This window comes from Aulonocara stuartgranti, assembly GCF_965226115.1.
Source record: "Aulonocara stuartgranti genome assembly, chromosome: 18".
NCBI lineage: Eukaryota > Metazoa > Chordata > Actinopteri > Cichliformes > Cichlidae > Aulonocara > Aulonocara stuartgranti.
The window spans coordinates 1,158,775-1,178,704 of record NC_138954.1 but is presented as its reverse complement, the minus strand read 5'-3'; the positions used below and the strand labels follow the sequence as shown (position 1 = coordinate 1,178,704).

Genomic DNA, 19,930 nt, shown 5'->3' with positions numbered 1-19,930 from the left:
AGGTGTGCAGGGCCCAGCATACCTGATGCTCTCCCTGTCCCGTCCTCTGGGGGGCAGAGTCTCTCTGTGGCAGCTGCGTTTGTGTCACTTCTGTTTTTAGAAACAACTCTGACAGGTTTGAGTTTTCAGGGTGAAGCTGCTCCAGTGTTTGGTTGATGTTTTATTTGTGGGAGCATGTACACAGATCAATACCAAATGTCCATAAAGCAGCACGATAACGAGGTTTAAGATTTACATGGAAATCAAAGATTCCTGCATCGAACAGTTTATCATTTATGCATCTGTGAGCTTGAAGAGGAGAAACCTCCGGCAGCTTTTACAGAGCCGAGCGCTGAAATTCTTACAACCATCAAAACAGGACATTTGTCTCACGAAAGTGTTTTAAACATGTTTTTCTGTTTGTTGTATCTGATTTTAGTGTGTGCTAAAAGTCAAAGTTAATTAACAATAAAACAAGAGAATTGCATGTTTTCCCTTCAATGATCAGTGTGATGCTGTAACGCGTAACTCGCTGTGAAAGTGTTGCACAAAGCGTGCGAGGAAACGAGCTGCTCACAGCTTCCTGTCGATGTGAAACTGAGCTTCTTGTTGGTTTCTGTCTGATTTTATCTGCAGCTTCACGTCTGACTGTTCAGCTTTCAGTTGAACTGTGGTTTCAACTGAAAGCAGGAAGACTCAGTGAAGCACGATGAGGCAAACGGGGTCAACTGATGACGACGTCACAGGTCCAACAAGACAGAGACTTCACCTGTGAGCAAACTTAAACTGTAAATGATCCAATTGGAGGGAAGCTTTTAATCAAAGAGCAATCCTTTATTTAACCCTGTGGCAGCTCACATGCTCTGTGAGGGTGCAGCCACCAAAGACCTGCAGTGACTGATGATGCTGCCCAAGTTTCAATCAGTATCAGAAATGGAAGAGACGATTCAAACACAAGCAAGTTTATTTTGTATTAGAAGCAAACGACGTTTCAGTGAGAGCGGAGAGTAAAACGTACAGACAAAAGTCAGATACAAACGATGTTGTTACAAACGACAGGAAGTAAAACTAAACGTAATGTTTGTACAAACAGCTGACAGGTTGTATTTACAGCAGGACGAAGCAGAGTGAAGACGAAGCTGTCAGCACAGCTCGCCTCACACTTTCACACATCAGCAGATTTAACACACGACATGGTTCTTCTTGTTGAGACCATCAGGGCCTTTCATGTTGAATCAGTTCACTGGATTCATTAATTAGTCTTTGTTCTTTCAAACTAATGTTTAAATGAAAGTTTAGCTCCAGATGGCGACGTCAGCGAGCTCAGCACAGCCACGCTGCACGCTGACGTCAAGTCTTTGCTGTATTTTGTATAAATAATTTGAAACATTTAACAGATTTTATGTTTCTGGTTTAATGTTTTTTGCATGTATTTACAACAAAATGATAAAAATGTTTCAGGAGTTTCCATGTTTTTCCTTTTGGGTTCAAATTTCTGTGTTTACTTTTAGATTTTGTTGGAATTTGAAACGTTGCTCTTATATGAAGGCAAACGATCCTAAAATCAGACCCAAAAATGTTTGTGCTATAAGTGTGAATTTACAGGAGACTTCCTGAACGTTTGTGCTTTTATCAAAAACAGGAGAAAGAAACTGAAGCTGAAGCTCTGATCCGATGTCGCCGACCTGCTGATGGACTCAGACCAGCAGACCTCTGATGGTCAGGATGGTGTTGAAGGCCAAAGTCTTGGTGAACAGCACTCTGACTCCGTTCATCACCAGCAGGTAGAAGTTGAGCTTTGCTTTTTCTACACAGAAGAGAGACAGACGCGTTAGCTCGGACTGAATCTTTGACACCAACACGACTTCAACAGGAAGGTAAAAGAGATGAAAAAGGTTTCCTGTGTCGATCGTCACCACAGATCGACACAGAGACAAAGGACACAGAAGAAATTCATTTTCACGACTGCAGTTTAATTAATAAACACAACTCTTTATATTTATGTTCCTGCATGTTGTTTGTTAACGTGAACACATCAGTGTGTTGTTCTCTGCACGGATGCATCAGCACCCACACATGAGACCGAGGCTGAACTGATGTTTTATCATATTTACACTTTAGTTCTATTTTACTTTTATTCTCTTTTCTTTTGTTTTTTTGTTGTTGTTTGTTTTTTTGGAAATGAAACTTTGAGTAAAAAGCAAACAGATGTTTTTCTGCTGCTCTCTGATATGAACTGCATGTTTTGTGTTTGTGTGACTGACATTATATATTATATATAATATTTGAGGTTACACAATAATCTTTCATTGTGTGAATGAATTCTAAATCTTCCCGACAGCAGTGATGCTGTTAGTGATGACGATCTCCTTCATGTGACTGTGGAGAAGCTGAACGTGTGCAGGTGTGTTTGCACGCTCACCTGGGTAGACGCTGCTGCAGGCGTCATCTGTGTGGAAATATGAAGTGCATTAATCACAAACACGCTCGATGAACTGTTACCCGAAATAATATAAGAAGGGTTTAAATTTCAAATGTCAAACAAAGTCTCAACCGTCTATGACATGAAATCATTTTATTGATCTTTTTTTTATTAATGACCATATTTACATGTTTGTGTTAAAAATAAAAGATTAAAAGTGTCTGACACAAACACAGCTGAAGTTTAAAGTTTATGAGTCTCACACTGACGTTACTTATTGTTTCAGTGAGTTTGTTCTCATACCAGCTTCGTTATTGGTGGAGACTCCTAACAGCTCGCAGGAGTGGATGGTCTCGTTGCTGAATCCAACAAAGTAGTAGCTTTTAGTCTTTGTGGACAGAATGGCGTTGCTGATGTTCACGCTGACTGGGCCCCCCCTGACATTCATAATCATTTCTCCTTCCTTTGGATAAAAATCAGTGGCCAGACAGACCTCTGGGCCCAGAGCATCAGCGGGCAGCGGTGGATAAGCAGAAGGTGCCAGAGGGCTCAGAACGTGAAGGGACGGGGTCGTTTTAGGTCGATCTACACAGCAAAACAGGACAAACCAAAACCACACAGACAAAGTTATAAAGTAGAAAATAACCAAGTTTCAGTGTCCACAAAACAAACGTTAATGTTTCAGCTTTAAAACAGGTTCATTTATCTGACATTTCTAAATGAAATCTTATGAAACACTATAACTCCAAACATGATGACTCAGGTGACCCTGAATCCTTGATTCTACATTTAGAAGTGCTGTGATCGATATTTCAGTTCTGTTACGTTTAGACTTTAATTGTTGTGCGTTTGTGTTGCAGTTTGCAGCTAAGAACAGTGCGCTCGTGTCCAGGGTGTCTAAATGTTAGTAAAGACTGTGCGATGGAGAAGACACACAAAAGTCTTTCCCCAAATTCATGTTGTATAAAATTTGTACATTAAACTTCAAGGATAACAAAATAGTTTTAGTTGTTCTTTGTACGTACAGCAGGCTGCAGATCAGCTGTTTAGTCGCCTGCTCTGACATTAGTTATTAAGTTTGTGTGTTTTTTATAAGCCGACTGTTTGACACGAAGCTCCTGTCGACACAAACTAACAGTCAAACTGAGAGGAAGCCGACAGTGAACTGAGACGCTGCTCGCTCCGCTCCGAACACTTTAATCATTTTATTTTAGGATTTAAGAGTTTGACACAAACACCGTGACATTGAGCCAATAACACCCAGCCATCATGTAGCATGTTTGTTTGTATTTCACATAACTAACGATGAGTTCTTTGACCTGAGAGTCAAATTTCAGTCCGACAAAAATAAAATAAAATGATTTTGGTCCAAACAGCCAATAAATAAAAATCAGAGGTTGAATGTTTGAGTAAATATTAAACTTCTTTATTTCTGTTGTATAAACTTTATTTTCAGATGCACTTATCTTTGTTTAATGCAGCGTCCACACTATATATCATCACTTGCCGACGTACGTTCGGCCAAACTGTTCAGTTCTGCTTTTTTATGCTTTACACATAATTTATGACATAATCACATGTGAGTGTTTCCTTGAAAGCTTGGATATAAAAACAGGTATTATCTGTGCCGAACCTTCAGTGCTTTAATTTGATGTTTTTGACGACAACTGAACTTTTCTCACAGCTTTTACCTTAATTTTCAGTTCAGACAGTAACAATCAGAAAGTCACTGTGAGCTCATGTTGAAGAGTCAAGTGTTCAACTGCCAAAACCTGAACTTCTGTCCTGTGTAGTATTTATTTATTTATCCAGGATTTTCTTTTCTCTGTGCCAATTTGCAAAAGCAGCTTCATGAACATGATGCATATTCTTTTATTTACGTCACTAAAATTGTACACATTTATAACTCTTCTGCCTTTTTTGTGCTTTACAGTCCTTATCAGCAGCTTTCTGTTACATTTTGTTTTGTTGTTTGTTTGAACAGACATTAAATATATCTTTACTATTTGTACTCATTAATATTTTCAGCAGACTCATCAAAACAAAGACGTTTCAGAGAATTCAGGCCGACTTTGTTTGATTTTATATTTTCAAAACTCGATTTTAAAAACAGAATTTCAGATTTTTAAATCTGACAGTTTGTTGGTTCGTTGACATGTTTCTGTAGCTAATGTTCATCTTTTTTTTCTTTTTTACTGCTGATTATTCTCCTTTGTTTTACTTTTGGCTTTGCTCTGTCATTATTTGCAGAGTTACAACACACCAGCTACATGTTGCAGCTGACTTGACTCTATTTTGGACACTTTCACAGTTTGAATGAACAGAAAACAGGATTTAAGGCATTTTCAGGACATCCTGTGTCAGGCAGAGCAGCTCTGTCTCACAGCAGCTCGTCGTCACATCGCTCCACTACTGATCCATCAAGTTCAAGCTTTAAAACATAAAAACTCTGTTTTGGACTAAACAGACCTTTGAAAGGAAATTATTTCTCACTGTATCAGCCAAGAAAAAGGGATTTTTCTTACCTTTAGGGGTGACGGTGAGACGGATCGGATTTCCAAATGTTAGTGCATCACAGTGTTACAGCCCCGTACAAAAACCTCTCGGCTGTCAGAGGTCCTCAGAGCAGCTCAAACACGTTCAAAAATCCACTTCCACAGGACAGACACCGAGCTGTTACACCAGAGGAACAATCAGAAAGTCATTTGTAAGTTTTCATCAGGTTAAAGTACAAATATAAAACCGTCTACCTGCACATAGAGCAGAGGCGTGAGGGTCAGAAAAGTGAAGAAATATTCATTTCCATGTAGAATTCGAGCTGCCGAAGACTCACCTGAAGCAGATGTTTTGTTTCTTGATGTTTTTCTGAACTTTGGCCGATTCCATGTTTTAAAGACGGTTCAGATGAAGCTGCAGGGTTTTTGTTCAGCTCTGTGTGGATGTTCAATCACTGTGGACCACCCCAACACAGTGAAAAACCCTCGTACAAAAACCTGTCACAGCAGCAGGAGGAAGCAGATGGGAGTCGCTGCCACATGAACAAAAACTCACTGTGACTGTTTCTCTGTGACTCTCTGTCTTTTACTGACGACTTTACTTCATTTCTGCATGTTAGGAAATAAATGCTGCAAACACATAAATCAAAGTTTCAAATACCTTTCACGACCTTATTGCACTTCACTGTATTTGATTTAACAAATATCTTGAAGCACACTGAGGAAGAGGAGCTAAATGAAGGACATGAGAGGCCGTCCAGGTACAGGTGATACACAGAAAAGTCATCAAGGAAATCAGAAAGAGCAGGAAAATACAGAACACGGAAAAAGATGAACAAAATTAAAGATTAAACACCAGGAGAAACAAAAACGCTGGTAAATGTGCTAAAAATGGATTATTTGTAGTACAAGGAGTGCGAGGCAGGTCTATCCTGTGCAGGCTGATAGATGAGCACAGGTATGGATGGATGGGAAATACTGGAAGGGCAACAACACAGTGTGTGTGTGGCACAAGGCTGCTGAACCGTCCATCATCTTCTTCCAGTTTCCTCTTATTTTGTTTGAAATCCCTGAGAATGAATTCGGCAAACACTAGGTTATATTTATCTTTGCTAAGAAAAACCGCAGTTCTCTCTTTAGCTAGCAGACATGCACACAAACAGTTTATGATATTTGTCGAGATGCTGTTTGTTAGACCTGCCGTTGCTCGCCGACTTCCTCAACTATTAAAACAAATTGTATCACCTGCTTTGGAGTTTATAGAAGGTGGCCATCTTGGTTTTCCTTTGCTTCAGTTTGATTTTCTTGTAGTTACCTTTAGTTTAAGTTAGAGTTTGTCATTGCACCCATTCATTCTTTTTGACCAATAGCAGACCAGTTCTTGTGAAAAATCCAGTTGATCAATTCAAGGATCATCTTTGTGCAACATAGTGCTAAAGCCAGGTGGAGAGAGAGCGTGGACCCAAAGACAGTGCAGAGGCAAGTTTGGTTTTCACTAGTTTATTATGCATTTACAAGTTATGGTGATGTGATGTAGTGTGAAGGATCTCTGTTTCTGCTGCACAAGGGACAACGAGTCTCCGAGGAAAAGACACTGCAACAGAGGAGAGAAGAGTTGATGATCGGAGGGGAGAAAATCAGAAATCTCAGTAACACAGGTGAGGTGAGGGGCTAACTTGAATCTGCAGGTGAGTAGACGTGAGGGGAGGGAATCAGGAGAAAGCAACTTCCAAGCTGTTTCCAGTATTCCAGCAGCCAAGGAGGCGAGTAACTCAGCATGAGAAGAGATACAAGTTAGTTTCAATCAAAAACATGCAGAGAATTTCTTCTTGGCCTGGTGATGATGTTAGGATTGAAAACCTTTGTTTTGTTAGTATAAATAAAACTGTTTTATTTATGTTTATATACACACTGCAAATGTGCTCAATGAGTTGGCGATCCGTCTTTTGAAGGTCGAAAGCGTCGTTCGGCGTGACTGTCCGAACTGATATTGTAGGAACTGTATTGCAGAGGGTTGTTCGTAACACACACACACACAGAAGATGGTTAGAATAAGTCTCTGGGTTAGAGCGTCCGTACAAGATGTCCTGAACCAGAACTTAGAATCAGTAGAACAATGGATAATAACATTGTGCTTTTCTGTGACAGAGGAGGAGGAGATACCAGACATTATACTTCCCTTAGGCAGCATCATTAGAAGACATAGCATACATTTTCACTGCTATGCAGATGACACCCAGCTCTATCTGTCCATGAAGCCAGATAACACACACCAATTAGTTAAACTGCAGGAATGTCTTAAAGACATAAAGACCTGGATGGCCGCTAACTTTCTGCTTCTTAATTCAGATCAAACTGAGGTTATTGTACTCGGCCCTGAAAAGCTTAGAAATATGGTATCTAATCAGATTCTTACTCTGGATGGCATTACCTTGGCCTCCAGTAACGCTGTGAGGAACCTTGGAGTCATTTTGGACCAGGACATGTCCTTCAACGCACATATTAAACAAATATGTAAGACTGCTTTCTTCCATTTGTACAACATCTCTAAAGTTAGAAATATCCTGTCTCAGAGTGACGCTGAAAAACTAGTTCATGCATTTATTACTTCCAGGCTGGACGACTGTAATTCATTATTATCAGGAAGTCCTAAAAACTCCCTGAAAAGCCTTCAGCTAATCCAAAATGCTGCAGCAAGAGTCCTGACAGGGACTAGAAAGAGAGAGCAGATTTCTCCTGTTTTGGCTTCCTGTTAAATCCAGAATTCTAAATCCTGCTCCTCACATACAAGGTCTTAAATAATCAGGCCCCATCTTATCTTAATGACCTTGTAGTACCATATCACCCTATTAGAGCACTTCGCTCTCGCTCTGCAGGCCTACTTGTTGTTCCTAGAGTATTTAAAAGTAGAATGGGAGGCAGAGCCTTCAGTTTTCAGGCCCCTCTTCTGTGGAACCAGCTTCCAGTTTGGATTCAGGAGACAGACACTATCTCTACTTTCAAGATTAGGCTTCAAACTTTCCTTTTTGCTAAAGCATATAGTTAGGGCTGGACCAGGTGACCCTGAATCCTCCCTTAGTTATGCTGCAATAGACGTAGGCTGCCGGGGGATTCCCATGATGCATTGAGTTTTTCCTTTCCAGTCACCTTTCTCACTCACTATGTGTTAACAGACCTCTCTGCATTGAATCATATCTGTTATTAACCTCTGTCTCTCTTCCACAGCATGTCTTTATCCTGTCTTCCTTCTCTCACCCCAACCAATCACAGCAGATGGCCCCGCCCCTCCCTGAGCCTGGTTCTGCTGGAGGTTTCTTCCTGTTAAAAGGGAGTTTTTCCTTCCCACTGTCGCCAAAGTGCTGCTCATAGGGGGTCATATGATTGTTGGGTTTTTCTCTGTATCTATTATTGTACGATCTACTGTACAATAGAAAGCGCCTTGAGGCGACTGCTGTTGTGATTTGGCGCTGTATAAATAAAATTGAATTGAACTGAATTGAAATGAATACCAGACGAGGTCAGACATGGACGGGGAGGACTTGCAGGAAGACAGCAAGGCTGCCTCTTCCGTGTGGGAGCAAGATAGCCTAGTAATCTTTGTTTTTGTCTCACTACAAAGTTGTACAACCCGTTGAGGGTTATCCTTCTTATAAAGCAGGCTGCTGGTTCACACAGAGGTCCACGGCTCTCTGTAAACTTCTCATTTCAACTGCCAAAGCAAATTAAATCTTTTTCAAAGACAGAACTTTCTCCTGAAGTTCGGTCTGAAAAATTTGAACACAACAAAAACCATAAGGTAGTTAATGGACTGGAGGAGAGTTGGTGGAGATGCTGATCTTAAATGCTCCTCCTACTGATTGCCAGCAATGAAGAACAGGTGGACCAGGCAGGTGTGGACTCCGGGCTCCAGCCAGAGTGGGCGGACACTGCAGGACCAGGCTGGAGCAGTGAACACTCACTGAGCACTGAGGAAGCATCTAGTCAGACAGCTGAATCACCTCAGTGGGCTTAGATTTTTCTGTTTTATCAGTTACAGTTTCCTTTGTGTTCTGATGTTTGAAGGATACTGAACTTGTTTTTTAGTGCAAACCTCAGATGTTAAACCAGCCAAAGCTCCCTGCAGTCAGTGAGGTGAAAATCTCTTATCTATCAGTTATTTTGCATCATGATAGGAAACCTCGAAGCTGCGACAATGGCTTACTAAATTAGAGATCTACAAATTAGCACAGAGAGCTACACTACAAATCAATCAATCAATCAATCAATCAGGGCTTTATTCGCCACGTGCAGGTTGCCCTGCAGTGAAATGTGTGTGTGTGTCCAGAGTTCAGCTGAGACAGTGTCCTTCGCCCTGCCAGGCTAAGTAAACAGTCTTCCAGCCAACCCAGGTGGCCTTGCATGGAATGGGAAGAACAGTCATCACACAGTTGTTATCAGGGTGTTTTGTTCAGCTCCAGCCTTGAGACCACAGCTGGCGCCGAAGGGATAGCCGCATGATGATGGTGGTTTTTTCTTTAGTGCGAACAACTCATGAGAATTTCAAAGTTCTCTCAATCTCCCATTGGAGAGCAGCGAGCTTCTCCATGATGTTATCAAACTTATGCTCTGTGATGTTGTCATTCTTGTGCTCAAAGAGCTGATTCTGAGAACTCACGACCGCCGAGAGCTTCTCCAAGATGTGATCCAACTTTCGCTCAGAGGTGTTATTCTGAGTGTTATTAGAAATCTCAGCTTTAAGCTGCCGTGAACACTCAGAATAACACTCAATGAGCCCATTTTGAGAGCTCACGCCTCGTCCCATCGTTTCAATCCCAGCGGGCAGCCTTGTGGGGGTTTGAACAGCCGGTTCCACTTTCTTAATTCTTCGATAAGTCAGGGCCAAGCCAGCTCCGATCAGCAAGAACCCTGTTACCATGGTTCCAAATAGGTAGATATCTTCAGCGTCTTCGATCGACAGTTAAATGAAGTTCAACACAGGTTTTCTTTGGATTCATTGGCTCCACAAAACTAAAACTACACTCAGACATAACAGATATCACAACAGAGGTCATCAGCTGTCAATGTGCAAGATCATGTTGTAGTTCATTTGACTCCTAAAATGATCCCTATGAGTGCTGCCTAATAAAATGAAATACAGATGATGATGATGATGATAGAATATAAATAAAAGTTGAAATCTGTAAAGAACATTTAAAAATATAATAAAATGTAACACTGTTGCAAATAAGACAATCTGCTGCAGAGAATCTGCATTCTGGTCATTTAGTGCACATAGCGGTAAAATAAGCTTTTTAATTCTAGTTAATTCTTTTGTAACTGAGGGAGCGTGTGCTCTCAGTGCTGCTGTTTCTAATGCGATGCCTGCACGTCTGACCTTCAATATTCAAGCTTACTGTCCCACAGCCTTAGAGGAGATGCGGGAATCACTTCAGTTTGTTTGGAGATCAAAGTGAAATGGATCGACTGAACAGGATTTCTTGTTGTGTTCTTGCAGCTGCAGTTCCAGCAGCAGAAAAGAGACTTAGCTGTCATGAACTGGCTACACTGGTGGTAAAACCAAGTCAAGAGCAAAACCCAAACAGGGAGACGGGGAATGGTTGTGCTTAAAAGTCTTTTATTAACAAAGTTAATAGAAGTTTGTATGTTGCATTGGCAGGACTGACTGGGAGCCGCACAGAGGAGGTGCAGGGTAGAGGGCAGAGACCAGTTAGGAATAATCTTTTCCAGAAGATTGCACAGAGAAATAATAAAAGGCTTGAGCCACGGTGCTTACTTTCTGCCTTTCAGAGGAAAAGCTGGAGAGGAAGTCAGGGAGGTCCACTGATCTGTGTTACCACAAAGGAAGGAGCGGTTGGAGCAGGAAGGTGAGCTGCTGAGGTGACCGTCAAGGAGTAGTTAGAGAAGTGGACTTACTTACATTAAGTCCATGTCCAATATGTAATTATAACTACAATATGTTTCAGTGAACATGCAAATAAACAGATCTTGTGTCCAAATATACACGGACCTCACTGTGCTGTTTAAGACCCACACATACAAGACGGGAATATCTTTACTGTCATTGTACAAGTAGAGCAAAATTAGTACATTATATAAATAATATACACAAAATAAATACAAGGAAATGTGAACTGATAAGGCCAAACAATATAACAGACATAAAGTAAATGTGGACACCAGTCCCTGGGGTCATGATATAGTAATACATCAAAACTAAGCTTTAACTGCATTTAATACAAACTGATGTTATTGTCCTGTATTATTGTTTGGTCGTTTGTGCATTTTGCTGGTATACTTTGGGTGACACATCAAACCAACCTCAGTCACCTCCCTCAACTTCTCCACCTGCCAGCTCAAACCTGCAATGCTAAAACTTACCTGGTTTTCAACCAGCATCCTGTTCCTTTCAAAGTAAATCCCTACACACCTTCTGTTCTCACTCACCATTACAGCACTTTGGATTTAACACTGGTCTCCAGTCTCTAGTGGATTTCTTTCCCTCAGACCTGCAAGAACCCCCCCCCCCCCCCCCCCCCCCCACCTCCCTGGATTCACCTCCACATTTTTTGTTTGGAGTAAAAATTGACGTTTTTGAACTTCATCTCTATTTAGTCAATCTTAGTGCTAAGTTCCTCTCGAGGTAAAGTTTATACATCAAACCACAAATCAGACAATGCAAACGTTTAAAAATCAATCCAGTAGATTCAAGCTGTTTGACATCATTTACAATTAAAAACAAAAAGTGGAAGTAAGAAACTGGTCTGAACAATCTAACAACAAACATATTAGCAAAGACTTAAACATGAAAAAACATGTAAGGTTTGTTTGAAGGATGAAACTTGCTGTTCCATGAGCTTCTTTTAAAGTCTTTTTTAAGTTTTTATTTTGATGGTTAAAAAAGTCTCCAAAGAACCTAAAAACAAACAAAATATGTATGAACCTGCTGACTGAACAGAGGCCTTCCTGTGGACTTTATTCTTCTGCTCTGCATGAGCAGCGTTCAGACCTGGAAAAGCTGTGGATGGGTTTTTGTAAGGGTGTCAGGCTGACTTCAGTCACTGTGCCCCGTATCCACGGTGAAAAACACTCGTACAAAAACTGTTGAACTGTTTCTCTATGGCAGACGTGCAGAAGCAGCTGAACACGGCTTGAGGTTTCTTCTCTGTGGCTTGTTTGAAGACAGCAGATGCTCTTATCTGATGGAGCTGAGCATCAGTCTAAAAAAAGGGCTTCAGAGGTTTTACTGCCATGCTGAGCAAAATTACTATTGTAATTATATTTAAGTGGTGTGTTCTGAACAGGCTGAGCATCATAGGAATAACAAAGAGCCTCCTGACCTTCTTCACTGAAGTACCAGCTGCTATCCACAGGATCACATCGCTGTCATCTTCTGAATTCTTTTTTTATGCTAAATCTCAGTTTCACCTCAGGAGACCGATAAATCTGTTTATACTGTGCACAATATTATTTGATCTGTAAGATTTAATGTAGAATATTGCACAATAAGGGCCTTATTTTTAATATTGTTCTTCCTTTTTGCATAGAGTTACATTTACTATCTCTGTTTTTTATCTTTTACTGGAGTGACCACACCAGTGTTTTGCAGTTAAGCAGCAGGTTTCATTAGCAGCCAGCAAGTCACGACTCAAACGAGGGAAAGTCTCGTTTAGCATCAGGAGATATCTACAACATAAAAGCTGAGGTTAGAAACTTCACACATAACTCATGTGATCTCAGGAACCATGCTCAGATATAAAGAAAAGCTTGTTGGGAGTTTTTGTAAAGGTGTCACACTGACTTCAGTCACTGTGGTACGTCGACACGGTGAAAAACACTCGTACAAAAACTGTTGAACTGTTTCTCTATGGGAGAGTCGCACAAGCAGCTGAACGTGGGTTGAGGTTTCTTCTTATCAGCCTGTGTGGCTTGTTTGAAGAAAGGAGGATTTTTATCTGATGCAACTGAACATCAGTCAAAAAAAGTTATTTTAAAGGTGAATTCAAACATTTGACATGTTTGCACTCAGATTAACACAAATGTTTTCTTTTTGTAGCTTTTTGACTATTTTCATTGTGTTAAACTGTCATGTTTTCTTTTATAAAAATAGAAATATTTCCATAAAATGCTAAAAAGTGTAGAAATTAATGCATATAACTTTATCATCAAAATGCAGCTAATTCATTGTGTGATGCTCAAAATCCTCCTAATGTTAAAGGGACTTTTTCCTTCCCACTGTTGCCAAAGTGTTTGCTCAATTGCGGAGTTTCTCTGTATTATTGTGTTTTAATGTGATTTGGTGCTATATAAATAAAATTTAACTGAACTGAATTAATGTTGTGTGAATATGTTTCTTGCTCTCTCATTTCATTTCACAATCAAGTAATAGCACTGCCACACAAAGAGCTCTGTCCATGGTTCTGAAAGCCTACATGCATCTCTGTGAACGCCTTTGTTTTTGTTGTTGTTTCGTGTATCTGTATAAAATGTACACAGACATTTGAGCCAGTGTGGATGCTAACTTTACTGACACGAGCTGCCAGATTTCATAACATAGGCTCTGCTCCAAATCTGGGAGATCCAAGATCCTGTTCTAGCAGAATTAGGTATTATTTATAGTCTTAGTTTCCAATTGTTCCTTGTCAGAGTGGCTGTTTGTCTCCCTTCTATGTGACTTTCTCATATTTGATCCTGTGTGTGTGTTTTTTTGGCTTCATTTGAAGAATCTCAATGTAGTTGTCTTTGGATTGTTTTCTTAGACTTTGCTGAAATAAAAGTTTTTGCACTTACCTGTTTCATGTGTTTCGGTTCTCTTCCTTCTGCGTTTCATGACAAATTTTGCTTTTAGTTATGCTCTGTGTTTAATTTTTTCTTTTTGTTTTCTGAGCTGATTTATTTTTCCTGTTGTTTCATTATTTTTTCAACAATATATTTGTAATATTTATAAACAGTATATGAATTATCCCTGAACCCTGAAACCATACCTCTGAACCTTTGAGGAAGGCTGTAAGAGCCTAGAAGATGCATTCTTGCTAGACTTTTGGGAAAAGAATCAGTTCATTGTCAATATTAGGAAATCACAGGTAGGAAGGCTTGGCTGTGCAACAACATGAATAAAGTTAAAATGTATACAAACAACACAATGTCCAATCAAATGACTCACAGATTCAAAGCAATATCCATGCCAAAAAAGTGGAGGACATTTTTCAAAGTGGTGATTTTACACTTCATATGAGGACTCACACGGAGAGACTTTACCCCTGCAACACCGGTGAGAAAATATTTAAAGGCATGTGCACATATACAGGTGTACAAAAACATAGTGAGTGAAGAAGAAACACTCAGTGCATCATGGGAATCCCCGGCAGCCTACATCTATTGCAGTATAACTAAGGGAGGATTCAGGGTCACCTGGTCCAGCCCTAACTATATGCTTTAGCAAAAAGGAAAGTTTGAAGCCTAATCTTAAAAGTAGAGATAGTGTCTGTCTCCTGAATCCAATCTGGAAGCTGGTTCCACAGAAGAGGGGAGGCACGTGAGTTAAGGAGATGTAGTTATTTTAGGTTACAGTTCATGTAATGCACTGTCCAAAGTAGTCTTATCAGTTAAAACGGAAAAGAAAGGTAACTGTGGTCTTCAAATTGATTCTATCCAGGCAGAGAAAACATGGGATGCATGTTTGACCATTAAAAACATGGCGGATCTCAAAAAATATCAGTGAGCAACATGATCTGGACTACAAACAAGGTAACAAACAGCCACACTCTCACTTCTGACACACAATGAAAGGAAGAACTCAGCTATATCTGGAAGAAACAACTACATCAGTCAGACAGCTGCAGAATAGGATCAAATGGAACAGAAAATATTTGCCCCACGTGAATCACAATACACAGGACTTGGAATATGAAACAGTTTCAGACAACAATTAAAGTATCAAAGACGACTGCTGCTACAAATGAAGAGTACAATCAGAGGAATAAAACTGAGATTAGTAATTATCCACTTTAAATGTAGAAGCCTATAGGCTATATTTAATCATATCAAAGAATGTTTTAACCAGTTTTCACATCCATTCAGTGTCAATGACTTATCTGAAACTTGGATTAATGTGGAAAAAGGAACAGACTTTGAACTGGAGGGTTATGAATTCACATTTATAACTCTGCAAAACAAAGGTGGAGGAGGAATGGCCGTGTATGTGGACAAATCATTGAGATTTAATGTGGTGGATAAGATGACAACAGTGATTGATAATGTACAGGAATGTATAACATCCCTGTACATTATCTATTTATGAAATCTATCAAGAAAAAAGTAAAAATGTAATCACTGGCTGTACAGATTTGCAACTCGTGCCGTCAGGAAGGAATGCAGGAAAGCAGAACGAAAATGGAAGAAAGACAAGCTCCACATCTCTTACCAAGTGTTTAGAGATTGTTTTATTAACTATCAGCGCGCCATCAAGGTAGAAAGAGCAACTTATTTCTCCAAGGTTATTACTAAGAATTCTGGTAATCCTAAAGTTCTATTCAACACAATCAACTCTGTCCTGCATCCCACCACTTCAGCCATCTGAGACTGCCTCACACACTTCTGAGGATTTTCAAAAGTTTTTTACTGAAAAAATTGATAATATCAGAGCACATATCCCACTCCCATCCCAAGACCCTTCGAAAACACCTACATGTTCTTTCTTTTTCTCCGAATTTAAACCAGTCTCATTATCCCATCTTACTGATATAATAATGCACATGAAACCAACTTCTTGCCCCTTTGATGTGTTACCTACACCATTTCTCAGAGATGCGCTATTGTAAAGCATCTCAAATGGAGCTGTTCTTTATTCGTTTAAACAAGCTGTTTTCCAGCTGCTTCTAAAAAAAAAAACCTGGTTTGGACCCGTCAGTTCTTGGCAATTTTAGACCAATCTCTAAGCTACCATTTTTGTCTAAGGTTCTCGAGAAAGTTGTCCTCCACCAATTATCCTCATTCTTGGACACACATAATATTCTGGATAAATATCAGTCTGGTTTCAGAGCCTTCCACAGCAGAGTCTCTACTGAAGGTGTTCAATGATGTGCTTTTAGCCGCTGACTCTGGAAAAAGTACCGTTTTAATTCTTCTAGACCTGAGTGCAGCATTTGGTAGTGTTGACCACACAATCCTATTAAACTGTCTAAAAACGTGTCGGCATAGAAGGAAGTTATAATTTAAGGGATTGTTATGACCCAGGGTCATTATTTGTGGTACGGGGTTGTTATTGTTTGTATTTGTATTCAGCGATGCTTGTTTCCAGGTGGAGGCCGCCCATTGGTGGAGGAAGGAAAGAGGCCAGCTACAAAAGGGGTTGGACTGGGCCGGTGAGGAGACTTTTCCTGGTTCCCCGTGAGCTGTGTGGCTGGGGACCGTCGTGGCGTGTGACCGCAATATTAATGTTGAAAAAGGGTTGTACCTGGGCTTGGTAGCTGTAGGGGTGGGAAGCCGTTTTCTTTTATTCCCCTCTTTTTTCCTGTTTCGGGTAGGGAGACAGGTTAGAGAATTGTATTTTGTTTTGGAATCGTGGGAGGTAAGTTAGTTCTGTTTTTCTTTCTAGTGTGTTTTGTTTGTTGTTTTGGCATCGCCCACCCTGAAGCTCGCTACCTGTTCAGTGAATAAATTAACCAAACTCGTCATTCTGCCGTGGTGTGTTTTTTTTGTTTGTGTTATTATGTATCGGGTTTATTTTTTTGTTGTGTTGCACCCCGGCTTCGGGCCGGTGTGTAACAGGATTTTGAAAAAGCCTTTTTATTTCTGTGAGTGGAGCGAAGCTGTGGAACAGTTTGAGTTTGGAGCCGAAGCAACGTCCAAACATAAAGCAGCTCAAAGAGTTAAACAGATGTGATGTTCATGAGTTATAATGAAAGGAAATTGATGAAATTCAGCGAATATTTCTGTTTAGGAAGTTTTATGGTGTGCTGTATATATTATATCAGAAATATGTTTGTTAATATTACTGCAGATTATATCAGTAAGGAAGCTGATGAAATACTGACTGATAACTTATGGTGAAGGGGTGGGATTAAATATGCGTGTCCTTCAAACTCTTTTTCAATATGTAACTGAATCAGAACAAGTGAAGCAATGTTGAAATGTATTGGGGGGGTTTGTATACCATTTTTTCTCTTATTTTCTTTGCTAAAGCCTTCAGGATCAATAAAGTTTTATTGAATTGAATTGAATTGAATTGAATTAAATGAACTTTGTATATTTTTACATAATCAAAATAAATTAACAAACAAACAAACAAACTTTTGAAACTGATACTTTATGCAGATGACTGAAAACAAGACCTACGTGTCAGTGTCTTCATTCATCTCCCTTCACTAATTCCCTGGTTTTAGGGAACTAGTTTTTCAGCGTCACTCTGGGACAGGATATTTCTAATTTTGGAGATGTTGCACAAATGGAAGAAAGCAGTCTTACACATTTGTTTAATATGCACATTGATGGACATATCCTACTCAAGAACAACTCCAAGATTGCTCACAGTGTTACTGGAGGCCAGGGTAATTCATTCCAGAGTAATAATCTGGCTAGACAACATCTTTCCAAGAATTTCAGGGCCAGCTACAATAACCTCCACTAATATAAAATCTGTAAAATCTGTAAAAAAAAAAAAAATGCACATCAAATTACACACATCAAAGATTCTTCGAAGCCCAAAAATGTGTGAAAACTGGTGATTTTATCATATGGATGAACAACTAAGAAACCATACCCCTGGAAAGATCTCAGAGAAAATCTGTAAAAGCAAACTCCATACCACACCAGTGACAAGAAATATACATGTATCAAAGCATCAAAACATCAGATCTCAACGATTTAAGATTAGTGTGAAGCAGCATTCTTGCGAAAAATTGGAAAAGTTTCATTGATTGATGATTTGATTATTCATTTTAACACTCACATGTGTGAAACTTTACTCTGGGAACACCTGTGAAAAAAGGTTTAAATGCATAAAAACAGTGAAGCATTCACATAAGATACCAAAGACACATTATTGCCAAAGCAATGAGCTAAACACCTACATGACACACAGGGGAGAGAAACCCTAACCCTGCAACACTGGTCAGAAAAGATTTAATGACATGAGACTCCTCCACATTGCTTATGATTTCCCTAGAAAAGAGTCCTGAACACATGAATCATAAGCGATTTTAAAGATTCGGAGATATATTTGTGTATACCACATATAGTTTGACCATCACATTATTGCTCAATGATTTAAACCCAAAGTCCTACCAAAATGTGAGAACTCATGCAAATGGGAAACCTTACCTCTGCAACACTGGCGAGCAATGTTTTACACAGGTGGTGGAAATTATCCATCCATCCATCCATTTGCTTCCGCTTATCCTTTTCAGGGTCGCGGGGGGTGCTGGAGCCTATCCCAGCTGTCATAGGGGGAGAGGCGGGTTACACCCTGGACAGGTCGCCAGTCTGTCACAGGGCTAACACACAGTTAGGTAATTTGGATTAATCAATTAACCTATCCCCACAAACTGCATGTCTTTGGATGGTGGGAGGAAGCCGGAGTACCCGGAGGGAACCCACGCAAACACGGGGAGAACACGCAAACTCCACACAGAAAGACCCTGGCCTGATGGTGGAATTGAACTCATGACCTTCTGTGCGGCAACAGTGCTAACCACCGTGCCACCGTGCTGCGGTGGAAATAATTTCAGAAGTAAACGTATAAGCAATAAATAGTAATTATTTATTTCTTATATGTTTATACAACCTTCAACTTCATCAAAGTCACAGATACGTTTAATAGGTATCCTTGATGTTAGTGACTTAGTTAAGAAAAATTAAAGTCATCGACTGAGTGAATATTTTATTTTCCTTAGAGCTAAGCAGTGCCCAAAGCAGTGAACAAAGGCTTCTAATCAACCCTTATGTCCCATGACAAAAAAGCAAAACAAGGAGGACGTCTGAAGGGCAATGGTTCTCAGGTGGAAATGGATGGGGTGCCCACTCTAGGTCAGCGAAGAGTTGCTGCCAAGAGTGCAGACGTTTAAGTATCCCCAGGTCTTGCTCCTGAGTGGCAGAAATGAGCTTACTTAACTTGGACATCAGGTGAGTGACCTCCTGTGATTAATTTATGTTATGTTTTATGTCCCACAAATTTCTTTTGAATTTATTTTAACAACAGACTTTGTGTGAAAGTAAACTGTTAGTCTTCAGTTTTAGTCTTTTTTTCCACAGCTCTGAACAGTGGAGCTGAAAGTTGTAATTTCAAGTTTTCCCCTGGACATCGGCAGCTTTTTCACTTGTTTTCAGTCTCGTCCTCGGGCCTGACCATTTTCAGAGAATTGCTCTTTGTTTGTTAGACCTCTTAAAGATGCCACACGACTCAGTGAAACACTAGAAAGGTTCTTAATTCAAGGGATGAACTCAAGATTTGTGTTTACACATAACAGACGTTCCTCCCTGTCCAGGATGTTACATCCTCATCATTGAAAGAGTGTCCACTGGCCTGTAGGTGTGAATAGACTGACGTGTGTGTGTGAGTGTTGTGTGTTTTATAGATCAAAGAAAATGTAATGGATATACACTTACATAGAAATGTATTGTTCTGCTTATTAGTTCAAACCTCTCACTAATAACTATTAGTATGGTGACACCTGGTGGGATTAACTGGATATGACAACTAATCGCCGATGAGTCTCTTACTACTTATAAGAATTCTCCAAATAAGACCAAAAATCATTACATAATCTTTGCATCTTGAGTCTAAAATCAACCAGAACAAAAACACAAGGAAACGTGTTAGTTGCTCGTTATTGTTTCTTTACCCTAAATATGGTCCGACTCGAATAATGTTCATCATTTATGCACGAGTGAGGCCCCACAGTGACTCTGAAAAAAGATGAGTATGAAAACTGTGACGATTGTAGTTTTTATTTCTCATTGTTTCTATTACCTACATTCTTTAATTGTGAAGATGAGTTTTTGTGAAGAGTTTAAATAAGTGCATCACACGGCTCCTTAT

General features: G+C 39.8%; 2 protein-coding genes across 3 annotated transcripts in view; both read right to left on the bottom strand.

The window, feature by feature from the left end:
* LOC309693968 (T cell receptor alpha chain MC.7.G5-like) overlaps window positions 1–19,930 on the bottom strand; it is an 87,148-nt gene that overhangs the window by 49,666 nt on the left and 17,552 nt on the right. The window lies entirely within an intron of this gene.
* Window positions 926–5,459, bottom strand: trdc (T-cell receptor delta constant). The gene is made up of 5 exons (XM_082512432.1): window positions 5,235–5,459; window positions 4,927–5,074; window positions 2,705–2,986; window positions 2,402–2,428; window positions 926–1,786 (listed from the first exon to the last, which is right to left on the bottom strand). Exons 3-5 carry the CDS (start codon window positions 2,853–2,855, stop codon window positions 1,677–1,679), a joined length of 288 nt encoding a protein of 95 aa, XP_082368558.1. The 5' UTR covers window positions 2,856–2,986; window positions 4,927–5,074; window positions 5,235–5,459; the 3' UTR covers window positions 926–1,676.

What these genes read in the sequence shown, in the direction of transcription:
- trdc (XM_082512432.1), bottom strand. Translation starts at nt 2,855, where the DNA reads ATGATTATGAATGTCAGGGGGGGCCCAGTCAGCGTGAACATCAGCAAC. An exon ending in CTCCACCAATAACGAAGCTG is followed by an intron (nt 2,429 to 2,704) that starts GTATGAGAACAA and finishes ATTTCCACACAG; the next exon opens with ATGACGCCTGCAGCAGCGTC. An exon ending in CTGCAGCAGCGTCTACCCAG is followed by an intron (nt 1,787 to 2,401) that starts GTGAGCGTGCAA and finishes TCTTCTGTGTAG; the next exon opens with AAAAAGCAAAGCTCAACTTC.